The sequence below is a fragment of the Brassica napus genome, chromosome C1 (genome assembly GCF_020379485.1).
Source record: "Brassica napus cultivar Da-Ae chromosome C1, Da-Ae, whole genome shotgun sequence".
NCBI classification, from domain to species: Eukaryota; Viridiplantae; Streptophyta; class Magnoliopsida; order Brassicales; family Brassicaceae; genus Brassica; species Brassica napus.
In genome coordinates, this window is record NC_063444.1 from 50,912,335 (window position 1) to 50,933,925 (window position 21,591).

General features: G+C 35.8%; 6 protein-coding genes across 8 annotated transcripts; 4 read left to right on the forward strand and 2 right to left on the reverse strand.

Annotated features, from left to right (window-relative positions):
* The first annotated feature begins 3,373 nt into the window (after positions 1-3,373).
* Positions 3,374-5,772, forward strand: LOC106366807 (mannose-6-phosphate isomerase 1-like). The gene is made up of 5 exons (XM_048746032.1): positions 3,374-4,128; positions 4,310-4,477; positions 4,691-4,900; positions 4,991-5,257; positions 5,352-5,772. Exons 1-5 carry the CDS (start codon positions 3,790-3,792, stop codon positions 5,664-5,666), a joined length of 1,299 nt encoding a protein of 432 aa, XP_048601989.1. The 5' UTR covers positions 3,374-3,789; the 3' UTR covers positions 5,667-5,772.
* Positions 5,773-5,810: 38 nt separating this feature from the next.
* Positions 5,811-7,199, reverse strand: LOC106387287 (40S ribosomal protein S7). Of its 2 annotated transcripts, none has more exons than XM_013827116.3 (5): positions 7,060-7,199; positions 6,671-6,756; positions 6,511-6,584; positions 6,141-6,447; positions 5,811-6,063 (listed from the first exon to the last, which is right to left on the reverse strand). In XM_013827116.3, the coding sequence occupies exons 2-5, from the start codon at positions 6,743-6,745 to the stop codon at positions 5,944-5,946; spliced, it is 576 nt and encodes a 191-aa protein (XP_013682570.1). In that variant the 5' UTR covers positions 6,746-6,756; positions 7,060-7,199; the 3' UTR covers positions 5,811-5,943. The 2 variants fall into 2 exon arrangements, with proteins under 2 accessions (XP_013682570.1, XP_013682571.1); XM_013827117.3 differs by having other exon boundaries at positions 7,095-7,144.
* A 389-nt stretch (positions 7,200-7,588) lies between these two features.
* On the forward strand, positions 7,589-9,414 carry LOC106364420. Of its 2 annotated transcripts, none has more exons than XM_013804003.3 (4): positions 7,589-7,723; positions 8,231-8,425; positions 8,555-8,624; positions 8,767-9,414. In XM_013804003.3, the coding sequence occupies exons 2-4, from the start codon at positions 8,271-8,273 to the stop codon at positions 9,058-9,060; spliced, it is 519 nt and encodes a 172-aa protein (XP_013659457.2). In that variant the 5' UTR covers positions 7,589-7,723; positions 8,231-8,270; the 3' UTR covers positions 9,061-9,414. The 2 variants fall into 2 exon arrangements, with proteins under 2 accessions (XP_013659457.2, XP_013659458.2); XM_013804004.3 differs by having other exon boundaries at positions 7,676-8,127.
* A 1,397-nt stretch (positions 9,415-10,811) lies between these two features.
* LOC125580824 (LOB domain-containing protein 41-like) lies at positions 10,812-12,143 on the forward strand. Its single transcript, XM_048746034.1, has 2 exons — positions 10,812-11,263; positions 11,348-12,143. The coding sequence occupies exons 1-2, from the start codon at positions 11,074-11,076 to the stop codon at positions 11,950-11,952; spliced, it is 795 nt and encodes a 264-aa protein (XP_048601991.1). The 5' UTR covers positions 10,812-11,073; the 3' UTR covers positions 11,953-12,143.
* A 1,197-nt stretch (positions 12,144-13,340) lies between these two features.
* On the reverse strand, positions 13,341-16,423 carry LOC106387290 (histidine--tRNA ligase, cytoplasmic). The gene is made up of 4 exons (XM_013827121.3): positions 15,029-16,423; positions 14,777-14,956; positions 13,890-14,711; positions 13,341-13,792 (listed from the first exon to the last, which is right to left on the reverse strand). The coding sequence occupies exons 1-4, from the start codon at positions 16,319-16,321 to the stop codon at positions 13,481-13,483; spliced, it is 2,607 nt and encodes an 868-aa protein (XP_013682575.2). The 5' UTR covers positions 16,322-16,423; the 3' UTR covers positions 13,341-13,480.
* A 2,395-nt stretch (positions 16,424-18,818) lies between these two features.
* LOC106364421 (ultraviolet-B receptor UVR8-like) lies at positions 18,819-21,484 on the forward strand. Its single transcript, XM_048746036.1, has 11 exons — positions 18,819-18,979; positions 19,087-19,231; positions 19,569-19,679; positions 19,774-19,834; positions 19,934-20,049; positions 20,141-20,226; positions 20,322-20,523; positions 20,607-20,660; positions 20,740-20,853; positions 20,925-20,981; positions 21,071-21,484. Exons 1-11 carry the CDS (start codon positions 18,951-18,953, stop codon positions 21,275-21,277), a joined length of 1,182 nt encoding a protein of 393 aa, XP_048601993.1. The 5' UTR covers positions 18,819-18,950; the 3' UTR covers positions 21,278-21,484.
* Positions 21,485-21,591: the final 107 nt, after the last annotated feature.

Below are 21,591 nucleotides of genomic sequence, written 5' to 3' on the forward strand. Positions count from 1 at the left end.
GGCACCATATTTTTATTAACGTCATATATGTGGCATGTATTTATCATATACATCGTGTAGGTTTCGACACAATTCTAAACTCTGGATGGTTTGCACCATATTATACTAAATATGGTGTAGCTGAGAAAATTTTTTCCTTTTTTTATCGAAATAACTGTAATTCTTCCCTATATTTTGTTCTATTTACAGATTAAGCCTTGTACTTCTAAATAGCGACTACTAACCTATTTCACTTGGTTTATGATTAATAAATGTAAGGATAAAAAAAGTATGCACCGTTTGTTTGACAAAAAGGAGTATGAAAATTCAAGATTTGTACCAGGACACGTTTTTGAAAAAGTGTATGACTATGACTGCTATCTTCAAGTATTTGCTACAGGTTTCGATTTTTTATAAAATTTATTCTAGATTTTAACGAGTGATTAAATAGATGATCACTATCATGTCAAAGTATGTTGAACATGTAATATTTTAAAAAGTGGAGCCGATTAGGAGTTTGAATAAAAATTAGTGTAAAAGAAAATATATGTGACGAAATTGAAAATATTAAAAGAAAGAGGGGGGGGGGGAATATAAATGCTAGCGGAAGTGGTACACCAAGACAAGGAAAAAAACAAAAGAGTTGAGTCCAGAGAACATGACGTGCCCGCACGCACTGTCTGAACGAATTAAAAGTACCGGGACCAAGCATATTGTAATGGGCTAATATCTGAAGGCCCAAACTATAAAACTCATACTCGTTAATACAATTCTAATTTCGCCGGCAAGAGGTGGCTCAGAACAATGCGATTGTAAAACGAGGTTTCGTCCACAAAATGCATCAGATACGCAGCATCCACCGCCATTTAATTTAGATACGCCGCCCGAGAAATTGACGATTAACCGGCATGGAGAGAATATTCGCCGGAGTACATTTCCCGAACTGGATCAAGTCAACTGTACTAATAGCGAATGCTACGGAGAGAGAACAATCTAACATTCATCCCAAATCTCAAGACCGTAACTATCTATCACTTTTGACCCCCTTTGTTTTTTTTTATCGAAATAGCAGCTGTAATTCTTCCCACTAATTCACTTTATTTAGAAATTAAACTTTGTACTTCTTAGAAGCGATTATTAACCCACATCAATATGTTTATATGATTTTTTTTTTTGACAGCATGTTTATATGATAAATGTAAGAATAAAAGGTTATGCAACTTTTATTTGATAAAAAGGTTGAATAATTCAAAATTTTCCATTAACACACTCTAATAGATCTAGCGGCTGCGTGAAATGACGAATTTGTTAATTTGGCAAAACTAAAACTTAAGAAATTTGATGAAACTTGAATTCGAAAAAATACTAAAATTTTATGGCATGAATACAAAGAAAATGACGAATCAGATGCAATTTTCAAAATGAAACTAAGAAATAGTGCACAAAGCACTGAAACTAAATAGCTTTATTGTTCAGTAAAGCTAGTACAATTAGAAGATATTTAGAAAATCTTAGTCTTTTCGATTTTTACAATTTCATTATTTTGATTCTTCTCTAGTTTTTGAGAAATTGTTTTCTAAGTCCTTTTTCAAAAAAAAAATTCCTTCTAAATTGCATAATATTTTAATATTTTATATCTATCTTTTTCATATTTTTTTAAAATACTTTTATTTTTGTGAATAATTCTCTGTTTTTCTGGATAATTTCTTTCAAAATGACTTTGTGGCATCTTCGCATCAACTTGTTTCTCACCGCACACGGTTACAATAAACGTGTTTTACCGGAGATTCTTGTATCTGATGAAAGAAGCTTTAAAGCTGTGAAACTATAAATATTTTAAGTATACTCAGTATGCAGCTTTTATTTGATAAAAGACTGAATAATTAAAAAATTGTATTAAAACACCATCTAATAAAACTTGATGAAACTCAAATTCGAGAAATACTAAAATTCTATCGCATAAATATAAAGAAAATGACGAAACAAATAACAATTTGCACAACTAAACTAAGAAATAGTGCACAATCAACGAAAGTAAAGAGTTTGATTGTTGAGTAAAGCTAGTACAATTAAAAAATATTTGGTAAATCTTATAATCTTTTTGATTTTTCGTTTTTTTCGAATTTCATATTTTCGACTTTTCTCTAATCTTTTAAAGATTGTTTTATATGTCTTTCTCAAAAGTTGTTTTATAAATCACATAGTATTTTAATATTTTATATCTTTCTCTTTCGTAGTTTTTAATTTTTTTTATTTTACTTTTCTTTGCGAATATTTCTCTATTTCTCAGAAATTTCTATTAGGTTTTTGAAAGTTAGTATCAGAAATCATTAGAGTTTAGTAGAGGAGACCACTGATGCACAGTTCCAATTCTGATTTAGGATTTAAGTGGTGAAAAAAATCTAATAATACTAAAATTTGAATAAAAACATATAACTTTACGGTGTGAAAATAAATAAAATGACGAATCCGAACAATATCAATCTAATGATAATGATATAACATATAATAAATTCGATTTTGACAAACTTGTTAATTCATGCCCCACTCTTTTACTTTTTGCATATCCTCGCCTATAACAAAAGAACCTTATTAAATCAATTGTGTCAACATGAGAATCCACACAAATTCTTGTAAGAAATCATGAAAACCAGCAAAAAATGATTCATGATAGGCCAATAGTTAAGTTTGATAGAGCTTTTTCGTGTCTACGAACTATTTTTGATTTTTCAAGTTCTCTTATTGATTTTAATTTATATATATGAATTCTTCAAGATTTCAATTATAATTAAATAATAAATAATCACTTATACGTTTTATATGATTAGAATGTAATAGCTTAAATTGAGGACCTAATTTGGAATATGAGTATCAATGTAAATAAATATATTCGGATGAAAACTACAAAATATTAAAATAAGGGTGGAAATGCTAGGTAAGTAGGAGGCAATCAAAGATATTTTAAGATGCAAGTGGTCCTTCAAAACAAAAAAACAAACAAACAAGAGAGTTAAGAGCATCTATATCCTCATTCCATATTTTACATCAAAATAGGGTAATGAACAAATGTCAGATCAAATTAAAAGTTTTGGGCCCATAATATTTTAATGGGTTATCTTGAAAGCCCAAACTAGCCTAGTACACTTAGTGAACCAAAAGTTTTCCCTTCATTTTTATTTTTGATAAAATATACGATTTGAAACAATTCACTTTTGTTATCTAGTTATTAAAAAACAAGATGTGATTATTATTTTTGCTGTTGAATGTCATAAGACGTTTACAACTATATAACACTGGGTGAAAATAAAAGATTTCCAGGTTTAAATTGAAAACTTTTAAATAAATAAATTAAACGTTAACGCTAGATTTTTTTTCCCTCGTGTTGTTGATTATTATATTTTTATGTCTTTAATTTATATAAAGACATAATTTGGAATTATTATAGCTTGTAATTTACAAATGTATTATCAGACGTGAGAGTGGAGTGGGTCATCGTGAGAGTGAACGTGGACAGCTAAGCAGACGGCCCACAACCCATGAACGACGTTAAATTCCGTCGGCAAACCACGTGATTAATCATAACATCTGTCAGTTATCAAACCTCCTCAAGTTTAAACATCTCAACCCCCACATCTATATTTTATTCCCCTTTTGAACCTCGTACTTTTGATTGTGCAATCACACCCTCCTCTGTTTTATAAAACAAAAAAATATCAACGAACCTCGATTGCGGGAACTCGCAATTGAGTCTTCTTCCATGGGAGCTTAGCAACCACCATCTTCGATTCGTTGATCTTCATTTCCGGCGTAATGGAGATCGCTACCGTCGTGAAGGCAAACGGCGGTTGTCGACGGCGTCTTCTCCGATTGAAATGCTCCGTAAAGGATTACGCTTGGGGCACGATCGGGTCGGATTCGCTCGTTTATAAGGTTTACACGGCGAATTGCGATGACCGGATCGATTCGACGACGAAGAGGCCGTACGCGGAGCTTTGGATGGGGACTCACGAGTCGGGTCCGAGTTACTTGGAGGAGGATGCTGATGGCTCCAGTGGCGTGACGCTTAGATCGTGGATTAATGAAAACCCTGAGTCTCTTGGAGACAGGGTTTTGGAGAAATGGGGCTGCGATCTCCCCTTTCTCTTCAAGGTAACATACATTGTAATAATTTCACAAAGATCTCTGCTTTTTATTTGCTTTTGATGTTTGGTCTGAGAGAGAATTGAATCATTTACTGGTACATTGTAGTAATTTCACAAAGTTCTCTGTTTTTTTAATTGCTTTTGATGTTTGGTCTGATGGAGAGTTGAATCTCTTACTGTTTTGGTAGGTGTTGTCGGTGGCGAGGCCATTGTCGATTCAAGCACATCCGGATAAGGTTTTGGCAAAGAAAATGCATAAAGCTCATCCCAATCTATACAAAGATGACAATCACAAACCAGAGATGGCATTGGCTTATACTCAGTTCGAGGCTCTTTGTGGGTTTATACCTCTTCAGGTAAAATTGCTGCTATGTTATCACTTTGTTCATCTTCCTCAAAGTTTTTGTGTGTTTTATTTAATATAAAGATGAAACTTTGCAATGGCCCACTTAGTTTCCAAGTTTCGACAAGTATAGAACACGTGTTTATTTGGTCTGTGCATCTAATTTTCTTGATAAGAATAGTTTAAATGAGTGCTAACTAAGTTTGTTGTTGTACAAATATTCCAGGAGCTGAAGAGTGTGATTCGTGCTATTCCGGAGATTGAAGAACTTGTTGGGAGTGAAGAAACAAACCAAGTCTTCTGCATCAGTGAACATGATGAGGAGAAAGTTAAATCTGCTGTCCGAACCATCTTCACCCTGCTGATGTCTGCAGGACCTGACACAACAAAGCAGATTGTGTTCAAACTAAAACGCCGTCTGCACATGGAGAGTCAGGTCAGCCATCTTATTTCTGTTGGTTCCTCCTCGGACAGATTGTCTTGTTAAATGTCACTGCCTGAAGCCTACCCTTGCGGTTTAATGCAGGAACGCCATCTGACAGAAAAGGAGCGGCTGGTGTTGAAGCTAGAGAAGCAATATCCAAATGATATAGGGGTCATATCTGCGTTCTTCTTCAACTACATAAAGCTCAATCCTGGTGAAGCCTTGTACCTCGGTGCAAACGAGCCTCATGCATACTTATTCGGTGAGTGCATTGAGGTCATGGCGACTTCAGACAATGTAGTAAGAGCTGGTCTCACTTCCAAGCCTCTGGATATCCAATCACTTTGTTCCATGCTCACATATAAACTGGTAAACCCTTACACAACTTAAAACCAAACTCACCAAGAAGTAAAAATGTTTGCATTTTGGTTACTGAGTGCTATCTTATCTCTGGTGTTTTCAGGGCTTTCCTGAAATCCTAAAGGGAACAAGGATTAGACCATACATTACTAGATACCTCCCGCCTTTCGAGGAATTCGAAGTTGATATCTGTGATCTTCCCTCTGGAGCCTCGACCGTGTTTCCCTCTGTGCCAGGTCCTTCTCTTCTGCTTGTAATCCATGGTGAAGGAAGAATGTCTACAGACGCTTCTGCAGATGAGGTTTCAGTGGGAGATGTTCTGTTTGTGCCTGCAGATACTGAGATTCAATTGAAGTCTTCATCAGACTTGAAGCTGTACAGAGCAGGAGTGAACAATAGGTTTTTGTATTCTCTATAGTTTAAACTACACACACAAGCCTTTCTCTCAGTCATTATATGATTGTATCAAACTGTGTCAATGCACTTTATGTGCCAATAAATTACAAATTCGATTTGTTTTTTTTTTTGAGACGATGTTTGTTAAACTGTGAATGCTGTAAGATATAGAAGAAAGGTCTTATTGAACAGAAAATTGAGGAAGAGTGTGAAGCAACTTAAACAAGAAAATCTTTCCAACACAGAACCAAAACTATCCGACAAAAAAAAAGAAGAAGTAAACAAGCATTTTATCTCCTTTAAGGATCAGCGACTGGGTACTCGAAAACTACATCTTTCCCTGTAAGTTTCCTGTACACACCAACCATAGTCTCAAGCTTGTACTCAGTGTTGTTCCTCTCCTTAGGCTCCAAATACACCTGGCATTATTAAAACATGTTTAATAAGAGACTAAAGCAAATGAAAGACCAAGAGAATCGTGTAAAGCTTTTTCTACCTTCATGATCTTGGTGCCATCAACACGGTATCTGGTACGCTTTCCAACAATCTCAGCAGGGTAAGCGACATCCTCAAGCATGGCTTCATGGACGGAAGTGAGAGTCCTGTTGCGCGGTCTCTGAACAGCAGAGCCTTTCTTAGGGGGACGCATGATTCTTCTGGTGGCAACAAAGATAACGTCGTTACCGCTGAACTTCTTCTCAAGCTCTCTGACAAGACGGGAATGAATCTTGCGGAAGGCTTTCCTCAATCTGAACGGAACGTAGATCACAACAGCCTTGCGGTTGCCAGCAATATCCATTGAACTGCACAGAAAGAGATCTCAGCCAATGTTAAGATCGTTGCAGACTCTAGAAATGAGTACTTACACAGCTTGGTTGATGTAGAGATCTTTCAAGTCACTTTTCAGCTCCTGGTTGGTGTTTTCCAAATCAAAGAAAGCCTGGGAATAAAGAAACAACATTTTAAATTAAGAAAAAAAACAAAAACATTTGCAAGATTAAGAGAAAAAAGACAAGAAGCAAGAACCTGAGCGACTCGCTCCTCAAACTCGGTTGGTGCCACACCCTTATCCTTGTGGATCTTGTTCTGAGCAGAGAACATCTTTGCAGATTCTAAAACAATTTTAAACACAGAAACAATAATCCAATAAAAAATTTGATAGCTTTAAAGCAAAAGAAACTCTTAGCTCGCTAGTGAGAATGATCTACATTTCTCAATTGATTACAAAAGCTAACGTCTTTAAACAGATTACTCTAATTATAACACTACTCAAAACAATGAGGATAACAGCTCTCACTAAAGCTAACATCTTTCTCCCGACAAGAGTCAAATTAGATTAAGACAAAACGTCGATTAGCTTCCAAAACGCAAACAGAATCGCATGAGATCGGAGAGAATCGTATTTTGAAGCGTACCAGTTGACAACGACGAAGAGCTCTAGAAGGTTTACCGTTAACAGCTTCCGGCTTTCAGAGCTTCGCGTTCAGAGGAGGCGATACAATCTGGTAAGCAAAGGTTTAAATACTAAGGGTTTCTATCGAGATCCTATTACTTAAATGGGCCGTTAATCTCCTCATGGCCCAATATATATTCGCATTACTCAAAATGGGCTGTGAATAGGTTTATATAAGGGATAGGTCGAATAAATATTAGTTTTGTCCTATTTGGCCCAATATATTCGCATTAAAGTATGAGAATTGGTTTATTTATCAATTAGAATGAAATAATTTGTCACAATCATAGAATAATTTTGTAAGCTAATGGAATGACTAATTGGTGGTACTTGCTAGCATCTTTGCTTAAATGCTTGGGATGTACGGTTTGCGACCAACGATTGGACCATTCAGACCAAACAAACTAGTAAAAAATAAGGGAAACGGTTTTGATGGTTTCTTTGTAATAACTAACGACGTGCGACTAATATATAATTACGAATTAACGAGGTCGATAATTTTTATATCATTTTATTTGGAACGACATCGTTCTCTTTTGGCCATCGTATAAAGTGCTTTCACAGCCGCTCTGATTCTCCTCTTTCGCTCAGCCTTATCGCCGCTGTTTCGTCTTAAATTCTTGAAGGTACTCGCTCTCTCTCTCTTCTTGTTCAAGCTCCGTTAATGGCGGAAATGACAGATCAAAGTTCGTTTTATTTCCTTGTAAATGGTTTGTTGCAGACTCTTTATCTTGTTCGGTTTTCTTTGGGTCTTGTCAAAGTTTTCTGTTTTTAGTCTCCAGTCAATACGTCTGTGTTGTTTGCCCGTTTTACATTCTATGAAAATTGGTTTCTTCTGGTCAAATGTATTCGTTGGCTTATTCTGTTTTTGAACATCCTTTTTATACACAAAATCTAAATCTCTCTGAATTAGAAATGATCCGTTTTTCTTAACTATTCCCCCTCCCACAACGAATTTTCTTCGCTTCCCTCAAATTCGATCTGGGTGAAAACTAGACGAAGTTTGGGAGAATTGTTACGATCTTACCAAGTATATTCCCTTTTCTTCATTTGAAATTTTTGAGATTAATCACATCCTTGAAAATAATACTAATTTTGTTTGTATGATCTGTGTAATTGTGTGATGCAAACAGGGTTAGGCGTTCTTCTGTGGATAAAAGTGGTTCAAAGAAGATGAATCATTGCAACCTTCAGCAGAACGCCTTCATGTCCTCCCATGACGAGTCCAGAGGATTTGTTGTTCCTGTCTCTTCTGTTGTTTGTCCTAAGCCCCGTCGCGTTAGCATTCTCTCCAATAACGTTATTCATCCGTTGAGATCACATTCTAGGTATCTTAAAGCTTATTTCTTTTGTCTTTTTTCCCCCCACAATTATCATATATTTAATTTTCCAGAAGAAACAAAAAAAAAAAACGAAATGCTGAATTTTTACTTTGTTTTTTTAATTGGATTTAACAGTCAACCAGGAGCAGCTGATGTATGTGATTCTCAAGCCGGGGCAGAGCTTTTGGACATCCTTCGTAGAAAGGTTTCTCTCTTTTCTTTTAATGTCGTGCTTTGTCTATTTGATTTCACTATGTTTCAACTCGTAGCTATGTAGTTCCGTTTATAGCTATTATTGTGTCTTCTGATCTAAACTTTGTTTCTCTTGTCTTGTTCTTTCTCTTTAGGAAGAAACATTGTCTGGTGTAGCTTCATCACCTCCATTCTTCCTCGGGTCTCCCCCAAGCAGAGCATCAAACCCGTTAGCTCAAGATGCACGATTTGGAGATGAGAAGCTCAACCTTCTTTCACCCTCACTCTCAACATTCCTCACATCTCCTTCTCCATCGCCATCTCGTGTCAAAGGAGGGGGCTGTGGTGGTCGAGTGAAGTACGGGCTTAAACCGGCAGCTGTCAGAGTTGAAGGGTTCAACTGCTTAAACAGGGACCGCCAAAGCTCAAACATATCTGCCATGGCTTAGAAGAAGAACAAAGAAGAAGGAACAGAGATTCACAAAGTGTAAATAAAATCCAGAATCAAGACTATATTTATCTTTGAAGATCAGTCTACATCACCAGTTAAGCCTTTGACCACAGTTTTCTTTAACTTTGAGGTCAATATTTGTGTATATATATATAACGGTAACAACAAAGATGTGTTATATTGAGTCTCGTTGTAACATATTAAAACCAATTTGGAGTCTTTGTTCCTTTTCCTTTTTTGTCTGTAAAAAGCTTGTATATTAACGTTTTTTTCTTTATGGAGATTCTCAATCTTTGTAAAATGTAACTTGGATAAATTTCATAAATATGAATGCTCTGTATTATTCAAACAAGTTTCTGTATTGGAGCCTAATTCACTTGTCACGTACGTATAGACATAATGAATGATATGGAGTTGTCCGTCGGTGAAGTGCGAAGAAGATTCGTAACGTAACACTTACGAGTTACTGAGTTACGGTCTATTCAACGACGAAGTTTCCTTCGATGTTGTGCCGTGGACAAAACTCATATGGACTAATTGAAACAATGGAAACTAGGTTTTGATTAATTAATTTATCGTGTTTTGAAACTCATAAAGTCTCAGCCAAAAACCATCAAACCAGAACTACGTGTGGTTGCAGCAGATAATATATATAACACCTGATTATGCATGTATGCAGCAGTATACATAAATGTCATGAGTGTTTCGAAAAAAAAAAAAAAACATAAATGTCATATGCTTTCTATTTCTTTTTGTTAAATGTTATATATGGTAACCTAATCAAGTTTCAATAATTACAAAATCTATACTATTTTCTTATTCAAATTCAGTCTACAAAAGATTAATTTCATTTTAAATGTAATCAATGCTTTTGTAAAAATATAGTATGTGAGAAATCACATTCTGAAAATGTCCAAGGTTTCACAATATTGAGATTAGTTAAAGTTGTTAGCATATCAACGCTGATTTTTACAGCAGTTGTCTAAACTACACTAAAGGTCATTACAGATTAGAAAAAAAAAAGATTACGCTGTTTTAAAGGACGTTTTAAATAAACCGTCGGCGACACGATCCGCCCACAGTCACAAAGAAGAAAAGATCAAAACCAGAAACCAGAACTAGTTTTCGGACAGATTATAAAGCAGTATTTAGACACGGGATTCTTTTCCCGAAAACCAGGAGCTAAGGGTGGGCCCAGCTTCCTCAAATAACTCAAATCCCATCTGACTCAGATGTGGCGATTCGACCAAACTTTCTGACGCGCGTGCGTTAAACCCACGACCTCTCCCATTTATCACAGTTTTTAATAAAGAGGAACAGAGACATCATGATTAGACCAATTTTAAAGTGTACACGATTTTACAAAATACGCAAAATCCATCTAAAATAGTTTATTATCTGTAACAAAATACATTATTAATTGGCCCGAAGTTCAATCTACTATGCTACTCCATGGTTTTTATAACTTTATATCCACACATTATCTACATTTAGTATTTAAATGTTTTGGTACAAATCAATCGTAGATACGAAATTTTAGATTGTTTAATTTATCCACCAATCACCTGATCACTCTTTTCAGGACACGCGCGTGGGAGATGAGAGTGTGCATGAAACAAAACTTGGGGAAGGAACACAAGAAGTGAAACTTTGAACCAGGAATTAAAAAACCGCGGCGGGGGAAAATGGAAGAGAAAGAAATAAAATTAAATAAAGACAAGGACAAAACAGCCTTTGTCTTTAGAAAAACAGCTCTTTATCTCATTTTCTTTGTCTTTTCTCTTCTTCCCTGGTTTTATATCTCAGCTCCCAAAAATCCAGGGGCTTATTGTCAACGTACTCAATCCCTTAAAGCTATCTCTTCCTTATATAATCATTGAATCTCCTTCACCACTTCCCACAAAATATCCCACAAATCTAACAAAACCGAACCAAATTAATCTTCAAATCCTGTTTTACTCTATCAGCTGTTTACTCTTGGGAAAATTGAAAACTAGCAGAAAAATAAAAGATGCGGATGAGCTGTAATGGATGCAGAGTTCTTAGAAAAGGGTGTAGTGATGATTGTAGTATAAGACCGTGTTTGGGCTGGATCAAATCTCCCGAAGCGCAAGCAAACGCAACCGTGTTTCTCGCCAAGTTCTATGGCCGCGCTGGACTCATGAACCTCATCAACGCCGGTCCCGATCACCTTCGTCCTGGTTAGTTATTTTCCATATTAAAACTCGCCGTAACTGTTTTGATTACGACGGCTGTTTTAACGGGCTTTGCCTGAAATGTTCCAGGAATTTTCCGGTCGTTGTTGCATGAAGCCTGCGGGAGGATTGTGAACCCGATCTACGGTTCGGTGGGTTTGCTATGGTCGGGAAACTGGCAGCTGTGCCAAGCCGCCGTGGAAGCGGTGATGAAAGGTGAGCCGATCACGGAGATGGCCACAGATGCGGCGACGAGCGGGCAAGGTCCGCCGCTGAAAATGTATGACATCCGACATATATCTAAGGACGAGAACTCCCCCGCCGCAGCAGCAGCTGCTGGATCGACCGATCGGAAACGAGGAAAAACTCGCCGGGCAAAGCGGGTCGCCGCCGTCGCTAAACCGGCGGAATCCGGCGGCGGAGAGGCTAGTCACCACTCGTCGTTGAGTCACCAGTCTGAAGTGGTGGTGGCTCCTCACGAGGGAGAGAGCAAAGAAACGGAGAGCAATAACTCGGAGGTCATGACGTTCTCGCCGCCGGCTGTACAAGGCTCCGGTGAGATCAAGCTTGATCTAACTTTAGGTCTGGAGCCGGTGTCACGTGCGGATCACGTGGTACCTGTTAAGAAGAGGAAGATGGGAGTGTTTAGCACGTGGCAGGAGGAGAGCTCGTGTAAGACTGACCTTGTGCTCTAAATAAGCTCTTAACTATTCCTTCCTTAGAAGTTTTGCCCGCATTGGCTCAGTTCTGATACCATTGAGCTATGCCGATAACTTTTTTTTTTTTTTTGTTCTCTATTTCCCTCTTTAATTTGCAATTTCCCTGGTGATGAAAGACAGAGCAATGTACAAACTTATTTACTGAGATAAAATTCAATATTTGGCTATAAGATTTTGTTACTTTTCTGTGTGTGATTATTATACCAAAGCTAAGATAAAATGGCCACAGTGAGTGGATTCATCCTACTACACATTTGTGGGCTTAATCTTCTAAATATTAATAAACATTTTAGGCCTATCTTTTGACGAACGTATTATGGAAACTGTCAATGGCACAGAAGGAAGGATGACGTATATTTTGGTGTATATTATATAGTTATTTCACTGTTAGTCGTAGTTGAATTGGCTCTTCTTCTCATTGGCATTGAATTGTTTTTTTTTTCACTGTGATTCTGCCTCTACTAATTGTTTTTACGGTTTGGAAACTCACAACATTTGAATTTTATAAGATTTCGTTTCTTTCTGAACCAACTGTTGCTTGTTTGCTTGAGCTTCCACGATCTTTTGCTTGAACTTTCTAACTACAATTACTGTTTGTTTGTACTTATTTATTTATTATTATTGCATTTCTGATTATCATATATGAGGTTGCTAGTTTGTTGGTTGTAGAAGTAGATGTAACTAAAGAAATTATTGTTGACCATGTTTTTGACTATTTTCTTGGTAACTTATGTTTCTGAAGAAGTTTTATCTCTTGCAATTTATTATTTGTGTATTTCTACTACGAAATTAAGAATGAGAAGATGCCTAGTGTGTATATATTTCAACGTAAGTCTCTACTGAGTTCAACTAGAGTTTTCCGTTATATGATGATTCGGCTTCGTTTGGCTACGTTGTAATGTTCAACCTTGCATGTTTGTCAGATTATTAGATTCTTCCTGCACATTACACGTTCTCTACATTCTGAAGCCTGAGGAACCTATTGGTCTGTTTATGGTTGAGAAAATTCACATGCACCGTAAATTTGATGTTGACACACGATTGGTAATGCCTAATGTGTTCTCACTCTAGTAGAAGGACTTATGTATTGGATTAAATCCGTTTTTACTCTGTAGCACCAGTTGGTGCATAACTCTTTTAAGATTTGTGAATGCAAGGTTTGATCAAAAGAACAAAAAAAAAATGTTGAGATGATTTGAATGAGTTTATATTGTGTTTTTATTTTAGTAGTATGAATCTTTGAGTGTTACAAAAAAGTATGAATCTTTTAATCTATTTATTTTATTTTAAGTCATCTACTTTTACTTCTATTGTTAAGTGTTTTTTTCAGACCGTTTCATATTTTGTATCGATCAGATCTCAAGTAGTTTAAAATCTGTCACTTTTTATCTCCAACAACACCAATCATAAGATTTTGAGTCATCATCAGAATGGTACAAACCAAAAACGCGATATAAAAATAAAAATACAACATAATGTGTTTCCTTTTCAGGGAATTAATAACTCAGAGACGTTTCAACAGTTCTGCAACGAAACTGTCTCTAGGAACACCTTTAACTTCCTCCTCACTTCCCTTGAGGATCTTCTTCAATGTTACAACACCTTCACTGAGTTCTGTCTTGCCTACAATCACCATCCAAGGAATCTCAGAACCCGTGCTCATAGCACGATCAAAATGCTTTCCTCTCCTTTTGTTCACAAGATACTCTGCATTGATATCAGCTTCCCATAACTGACTAGCCAGTTCTGCAGCTTCACCTAGCTTATTATCCTCCATTATACTTACCAAAACCTGTGTCTCGGTAGATTGAACAACCTCAATTCATACAAAACAAAAAAAAGTTAGAAAAAAAAACATCTTAGGACAACAACAAGAAAAAAGAGCATTAACACTTCGGGAAGTAATAACTTACTCGTGTTTTTCTCTCTTCCAGTTTTTGTTTCTTTTCCAATATGTTAAACACTCTCTCGATCCCCAGGCTCATGCCAACCGCAGGGACTATCTCTTTTCCAAACATTCCTATAAGGTTATCGTATCGACCACCAGCAGCAATTGATCCAACCTCAGCTCCTATACAAACGGCTTCAAAGATGACCCCGGTGTAATAATCTAGACCTCTAGCTAGACTTAGATCAAAGACCACTCTCCCACTGCACTTTGATCTCTCTAGAGCTTCAAACATTATACTCAACTCATCAAGAGCTTCTTTCGATGACTTGTTACCTAAAAACTCGCTCCCTTCTTCTCTCAGTTTATTCAACAGCTCCATAGGAGCTCCTTTCTCCTTGACAAAGCTGCCTATTCTGTCTGCAACCTCTGAAGACAAACCTTTCTCCTCCACCATCTCTCTCTTCACTTGCTCAAATGTTTGCTTGTCTAACTTATCGATACTCGAGCATATGGTCCTGAATTTCTCAGCTGGTACTCCACATATCTCCAGCATCCCATCAAGCAGCTTTCTGTGGTTCAGTTTCACCACATAGTCTCCAATCTCGAGTTTATCAAGAAGCTCAGTTAAAATCTTGACGACTTCGAAATCAGGTCCCATTGGTTCAGACAAACCAGCGATATCGAAATCACACTGATAAAACTCTCTGTACCTCCCGTGAGATGGATTGTCTCTTCTGTACACCTTTGCTATTTGGTATCTTTTGATCGATGTGATACCATTCATAGCACAATACCGTGCAAATGGAACTGTTAAATCATATCTTAAAGAGCATAGCTCTCCACCCTGCAATTAAATTTTAACATCATTATCTACAAAAACAGATTTTAAATTAGCAGGTAAGTTTTAACCTGATCAGCAAGATCGTAGATCAGCTTTGAGTCTTCTCCATACTTCCCCATGAGTGTCTCTCTCAATTCAAATACAGGAGTGTCAAGTGCAGTTGCACCATGTTTCTTGAAAACATTCTGTATGATTGAAAATGCTTTTTCTCGGATTATCATCTTTCCTTGAGCAAAATCTCGAGTACCCTGTCAATAGTATCAAACAAATGAGAAAATAGATAAGACTACTTTGATGCTGAGATCTCTCACAGTTTTTACCTTTGGAAGCTTAGGAAGTCTCCTGTTTTCATTACTTTCTACAATCTCTTTCACTTTGGCCAACAAGTCATCAAAACCGTGACTCTCCGGATTATAAAGATTCAAAATTTGCTCCACCTGGTCACCACCATTTGCTGCCTCACTACTACTCACCAATCTCTCTTTGATAAACTCGATAACTACGCTTGTCCCCTTCCCCAAAACAGCTTTCTTCTTCTTTTTCTTATCTCCCTTCAACACCTCTTTCTCAGCATCTACGCTCTTCGACTCCTCTTTAGTTGCAAACAAGTCTCCACCAGCAAGTGCAAAATAGGCGGTAGCTGCTTCCAAACCAATGATTCTCCACACAATACCCAAACACTCATTCAACTTATGAGCTAATCTGCAGGGATCCTCTTCGACGAGAGCTAACTTAACACCACTCTTCAGATTCTCATACTCAACACAGCTCTTTTCCAAGAGCAGATTCCTCAGATCCTCATTTACAATGGACTCAAAACACAGCTTAGCACGAAAGAACGAACATTCTCCCAAGCTTTTAATCGGCACACACAAAGCTGACAACGTAGCTCCCAAAGCCTCACCAACTCCAGAGTTCCCACCTCCTGAGTTTAACTCAACCCGAGCATCCGAGTGCACGCTCCTCACCACATCCCTAAACTTCCCATGAATCCTCGGAATCTTCGAAACCTCTTCGATCTCAAACTTCCCAACAGCTTTAGATCCATTCAGCAAAACCTTGAGATCACCAGCGACACTGATCGCGTCTTTGTTACCAAACCCATCTCCAGAATCCAACGAGCTGAACGAAGTGATATCACTTTTGGTAGCCTCACAGCTCAATGCAGCAACAGAGTCAACAATCTGTGACAAAACCGTTGACTTGTGATCTATAACCGAACATACTCCAACCAACGTGGCACACGACTTCTCCAACACGACACTCTCCCCTTCCGTCACTTCCACGTCACCAAACCCGAAAGTCTCATCCTTTGAATTCAGAATCTCCATTATCTTAACCGGAAGAACAGACCGAACCGAACCGGAGTTTGCCAAAAGAAGCTTGTTTAAGAGCACAGCTAGAGAAGCTCGGATCTCTTCCTTCGTTAACTCTTCGGGGATACTAAAGGAGCTTCCTTTGATCAATGGAAGGGGTTTAGTGGAGAATCTCTCGATCGCAGAAGAGTCGATCCGTACGTTAGCGACGCCGGAAGCGACCTTGTAAACGGAGGAAGACGAAAAGGAAGATCCTTTTCCTCCGAGAGTAATCACCGATCTCCTCTCCGCCGCCATTATCACACTAAACTTGCAAAGCAAAGCACGAGAGGTAGAGCGCGAGACAGAAGAAGCTTGTTTAGGGTTTTAGTTAGAGCCTTTGAGTTTATACCGCATGACACGACACATACCAACATCTATTGTAATAATCCCATCTATATTAAAAGGAAAAACATTAAAACTTTTTTTTTAACTACGTGTCATCACCACAATCATTTTTAGAATCTTTAAAAAAATTTGTTGGTCTATAAAAATATATAATAAACTTTTTATTAAACTAATTATAAAATAATTATTAATATTTTTTACTTTTTCCTTAAACAAAAATAATGAAATTACTAAATATGGCTAAAATATATACGCCAATTAATAATTTTGAATAATAAAGATTTGATAAAAAATAATATAATTTTTTTCATTTTATTTTAATCTATTAAAATAAATTAAATAATCACATTAACTATATAATAAAAAATTAGATTTTTTGTATATGTTATATGTTGAAATTTTAAAGACAACTATAAATTAAATGACTAAAGTTGTTAAAAATCTCACATCGAAATTTTTTTGATCCATGTTTATTTTTGTTATAATAAGATATAAATTATTACAAAATTATATAATAAGAAATTTCATTTAATAAATATCAATATATTAATATTGTTTAAAATAAATTCTGTACCATATAAAAATAAATATGTATTTTAATTTTGAAATTTGCTTTGATTTTTTTTGATAAGAATTTTGAACAAATACTGACAACTTAGTATTTAGTTTTAAAACTTTTCATAATGTTTTTAAAATTATAAATGATTAAAACTATTAAACATTCCACAAAACAAATTGTTACCAGTGATTCAAAATTTTTCTTATAAAAAATACAAATTATAAAAATATAATATGAGTATAAAATATTATTTAATATATATCAATATTAAAAATGAACTATATATCTATGTTAATATCATTAAAATTTAATTTTATATCATATAAAATAGAAAAAAATCTCTATGAAGCTGCAATTGTTCAAGAAACGCCTTTGATCGTATAAAGACAACTCCTATTCAATAGAGCTATTTGTGCAAGTAATGTTAATAATAAATAGCCTTTATACGATAATATAAAAAGTTAAGTAAATATAATGAATTTAAGTAAGGGCAAATCTCCAAAATAGCACATTTTTAAGTTTATATCACAAAAATAGCACTCAAAAACTAAAATGACCAAAATACCATTTTATCTTTTGAAAAATTTAAATTTTTTTATTTTTCAAAATTTGAAATCTTATCCCCAAAACCTCACTTCTCAACTCTAAACCCTAAAACCTAAACTCTAAACCCTAAACCCTAAATTCTAAACTCTAAACCCCACCTCTTGAGTGCTATTTTTGTGACTTTTGGCCTTGAGTGCTAGTTTGAGAACAAAAACTTGATTTAGTGCTATTTTGGTCTTTTTCTCTTTAAGTAATGTTATGTAACATTTTATTTATTGAATTAATAATACTGAGAATCTAAAGTATTAGACTTATCTACTACTTGATCTAAATAAATATTTGTATTGTAGTTAAGTTTGTAGGATCGTATAATACAAAATCACTGTAGTGCTTCTTATATTCATCATGATCAAAAGTCACACCAACACAACGCAAATTAAACCATTTTAAGAAAAAAAAAATGCAAATAATAAGAATTAAGAATCATTAACAACTAAATACTAGAGTATATATGTTAAATCATTACAAACACCGGCTATTCCTAAAAAAAAAATTAGGTGCACAAAAACTATAGTAAGTATAAATTATGTTAGTTTTTTGAGAAAGGGCTTTTATAGTAAGTATAAAATTTACAATTACAATTTATGCATATATAAAATTAGTTAATAAATATATGAAAAATTATGTATGCTTATATCAAATTCTAAGAGAAATTTTATAAAAGGGAAGGAAAATACCAATGGATTGAAAAAACACATGTATAAGACTGAAAATAATTGTGATTACTGTATTTTCAAAAATAATAAAGACAAATTATAGTTTCTTGTTAGTATTTTCAGGATGTGAAGAAAGAAGAAGAATAAACAAAAATTAAAATTATTGCTTTGGATTCAACTCATCTTTACAGAAATCTCGAATACAAAAAAAAAAACACGCAGAGACAACGAACAAAAGAAAATGCATAGTGGTTGTTTGACATTGATATACATTTTTATAACATTACTGTATTATCCTTTTTGTGACTAGCACAGCACTCATGTGTCTCAGTCCGTACAATTAATGTTATTCGTTTTTTCCTTTTTCTGTTGTTACTGTTTTAATCATGTTTCCCATATGTGGAATTATATATTTTGTATTGTACTGGTTAGATTTTTATTCGAACTAAAATTAATAGAAATTTGAATTTAGTTACCTCGTTAAATTATCTCACACCACCGTAAAAAAAATTAAAATTTACGAATCCATTTTAGGAATACGAATATACGGAAATGAATGTCTTAAACCATATATTAAGTAATAATTAAATGTCAATAAACACAACAACGCTATCATTACACAACCCCTCTCTCTCTCTCTCTATAGAATCCCACTGCTTTGCTTTTCCTCTTCCCTCTGTGCTTTCATTCATTCACCTCCTCCCTCTATCTCTCTCAAATGGTTTCAGCTACTTCAGTCATAGCCTGGTCTATTTCTCTTCACTTCACTTCTAAGAAGTTTCGATTTTTGAGTCACTCTTGCTAAAACTTTGGCTTCTCTCTCTTACCATCTTTTTTTTTAAAATCTTTTGCAGGGGCTCAGGAGAAGATGGACAACTAGGAATTGGTAGCAACGAAGAGAAGGAATGGGCTTGTGTAGTCGAAGCTCTCGAGCCTTACTCTGTTCGCTCTGTAGTCTCCGGTAGCCGTAACTCCCTCGCCATTTGCGATGATGGAACGGTAATTATCCTAATATCATACATTTGGCTTTATTCAAATGAGATTTTCTCGTGTTTTTAATTGGTATTTATGCATTCTGGGATATGTTTTATAGCTATTTTGTGCCCAAAACAGACCTTTAGAGTTTGGTTTTATTATAATAATAAGTTCTTGTAAGATTTAACGGCATCAATCATAACTGATGAAGCTCTCTGTCTTCGTCTTCTCTTGTGTGAAAAGTCTTCTACGCTCTGAATCTTGATTTAGAAGTTGGTCTATAATGTTAAAAGTTGTTGTCTTAATTCAGTAGTTTGAGTGACTATATTCAAGGTTTAAAATAATAACTACACTGATACAGATGTTTACATGGGGCTGGAATCAAAAAGGAACATTAGGACACCCACCAGAGACTAAGACTGAAAATATCCCTAGTCGTGTTAAGGCTCTTGCCAATGTCAAGATCACTCAGGTCTCTCATCTTTTTCTTTCAACTTAATTTTATCAAATGGAGCTACCAGTTTTACCATTGAATGTGTTATGTGTTTTCTAATGGATGATAACAGGCAGCAATTGGTGGTTGGCATTGTTTGGCTGTTGATGATCAAGGCCGAGCCTACGCGTGGGGTATAACACTTTAATGCTATTTTGTTTTCTTCCCTCTATCTGTTTTTGTTTGGTGGTGTGTCAAAGTCATATTATTATAAAAAAAATGATTACACGTAGGTGGGAATGAATATGGACAGTGCGGTGAAGAGCCTCTAAAAGACGAGATGGGTAGACCCGTTCGTAGAGATATCGTCATCCCTAAGCGCTGTGCCCCTAAACTCACGGTCCGACAGGTATAACCAACACGTGTTTTTTAAAAATATCTTTGTCTCTTCCTCAACGTGTTTATATGTGGATGATACTAATCCATCTTCTTATTAACAGGTTGCTGCAGGTGGTACTCACTCAGTGGTTCTGACACGTGATGGTCACGTGTGGACTTGGGGTCAACCCTGGCCTCCCGGTGACATGTAATACACAAGAATCAAAACTCTTACACAATAATGCCATTTTGTGCATTCTTGGGATATTACTTATTTGTTGTGTTTTGTTTTGTTTTTTGTAGAAAACAGATATTTGTTCCGGTGAGAGTTCAAGGACTTGAGAATGTGCGTCTTATCGCTGTTGGTGCGTTTCATAACCTGGCGCTTGAAGAAGATGGGAGGCTAATGGCATGGGGTAATAACGAGTATGGACAACTTGGAACCGGTGATACTCAGCCAACACCTCATCCTGTTCCTATCCAAGGCCTTGATGGTCTCACTTTGGTTTGTTTTCTTTCTCTTCCTCTTTTTTTCTACAAATGCAATAAGCTTTTCAACAGCTTATATTTCTTTAAACACATACTTAGGTTGATATTGCTGCGGGTGGATGGCACTCAACCGCTTTAACCGATAAAGGAGAGGTATTATAATTCATCTTACTTCTCATTCTCACCATGTGCTAGATCCTCATTTTCATCTGGTTGGACTTGTAATGTGTAGGTGTATGGATGGGGAAGAGGAGAACATGGAAGACTAGGGTTTGGTGACAATGACAAGAGCAGCAAAATGGTTCCACAGAAAGTTAATCTTCTAGCTGATGAAGTTATCATTCAGGTACTAAAAGAATCTTAACATCTCTAACAGAGGATTAAACTTTTAATGATCAATAATCTTTTTACTAATAGGTTTCTTGCGGTGGAACACATTCAGTTGCTTTGACAAGAGATGGCAGAATCTTCTCGGTTAGTACCTTGTAAACCAAGAAACCTACTTTTAGTTATACTTTCAAAACAAAGAGAGATTCGTTCTTCTGATTATCTTTTGTGAGCAGTTTGGTAGAGGAGATCATGGAAGACTTGGTTATGGAAGGAAAGTAACAACGGGGCAGCCATTGGAGTTGCCTATAAAGATTCCTCCACCTGAAGGAAGCTTGAATCATGCTGATGAAGAAGAAGAAGGGAAATGGTTAGCTACATCGATTGCTTGCGGTGGACGCCACACTCTTGCCATCGTTGAATGGAAGTCCGATGATATTTGATCGTTATAATCTCTATGGTCAACTTACGAAGAGAGGAAACAAATATTGATTCATAGGAAGAAAGGCAAAAGGAGAGTATGTTTCTATAAGGAGAAACACATGTTTTATCATTTCATATAACTTTTCCCTATAAATAATCTTTTAGATTAAATTAAACTTTGATTTCCAGGGATTTTTTTTCAAATATATAAATTTGATCAGCCAATATTTTATTAGACTCTTTAAGTTTTTGCTTATATAGTGGTTTACTAATTTAATCTAATATTCTTATTGAATTTTTTTTTTTCAAGTTTTCTGTCCTTCATACATGTATA

Bases quoted from the DNA above. Each gene is read 5' to 3' on its own strand.
- LOC106366807 (XM_048746032.1), top strand. From the start codon at position 3,790: ATGGAGATCGCTACCGTCGTGAAGGCAAACGGCGGTTGTCGACGGCGT. The intron at 4,129-4,309 runs GTAACATACATT...CTGTTTTGGTAG, and splicing joins ATCTCCCCTTTCTCTTCAAG to GTGTTGTCGGTGGCGAGGCC. The intron at 4,901-4,990 runs GTCAGCCATCTT...GGTTTAATGCAG, and splicing joins GTCTGCACATGGAGAGTCAG to GAACGCCATCTGACAGAAAA.
- LOC106387287 (XM_013827116.3), bottom strand. From the start codon at position 6,745: ATGTTCTCTGCTCAGAACAAGATCCACAAGGATAAGGGTGTGGCACCA. The intron at 6,585-6,670 runs GTTCTTGCTTCT...CTTTATTCCCAG, and splicing joins TTGAGGAGCGAGTCGCTCAG to GCTTTCTTTGATTTGGAAAA. The intron at 6,448-6,510 runs GTAAGTACTCAT...CTTTCTGTGCAG, and splicing joins CTCTACATCAACCAAGCTGT to TTCAATGGATATTGCTGGCA.
- LOC106364420 (XM_013804003.3), top strand. From the start codon at position 8,271: ATGAATCATTGCAACCTTCAGCAGAACGCCTTCATGTCCTCCCATGAC. The intron at 8,426-8,554 runs GTATCTTAAAGC...TGGATTTAACAG, and splicing joins CCGTTGAGATCACATTCTAG to TCAACCAGGAGCAGCTGATG. The intron at 8,625-8,766 runs GTTTCTCTCTTT...CTTTCTCTTTAG, and splicing joins TGGACATCCTTCGTAGAAAG to GAAGAAACATTGTCTGGTGT.
- LOC125580824 (XM_048746034.1), top strand. From the start codon at position 11,074: ATGCGGATGAGCTGTAATGGATGCAGAGTTCTTAGAAAAGGGTGTAGT. The intron at 11,264-11,347 runs GTTAGTTATTTT...GAAATGTTCCAG, and splicing joins TCCCGATCACCTTCGTCCTG to GAATTTTCCGGTCGTTGTTG.
- LOC106387290 (XM_013827121.3), bottom strand. From the start codon at position 16,321: ATGGCGGCGGAGAGGAGATCGGTGATTACTCTCGGAGGAAAAGGATCT. The intron at 14,957-15,028 runs GTAAAAACTGTG...TACTATTGACAG, and splicing joins GACTTCCTAAGCTTCCAAAG to GGTACTCGAGATTTTGCTCA. The intron at 13,793-13,889 runs GTAAGTTATTAC...GTATGAATTGAG, and splicing joins TGGAAGAGAGAAAAACACGA to GTTGTTCAATCTACCGAGAC.
- LOC106364421 (XM_048746036.1), top strand. From the start codon at position 18,951: ATGGTTTCAGCTACTTCAGTCATAGCCTG. The intron at 18,980-19,086 runs GTCTATTTCTCT...AATCTTTTGCAG, and splicing joins GCTACTTCAGTCATAGCCTG to GGGCTCAGGAGAAGATGGAC. The intron at 20,524-20,606 runs GTTTGTTTTCTT...ACACATACTTAG, and splicing joins GCCTTGATGGTCTCACTTTG to GTTGATATTGCTGCGGGTGG.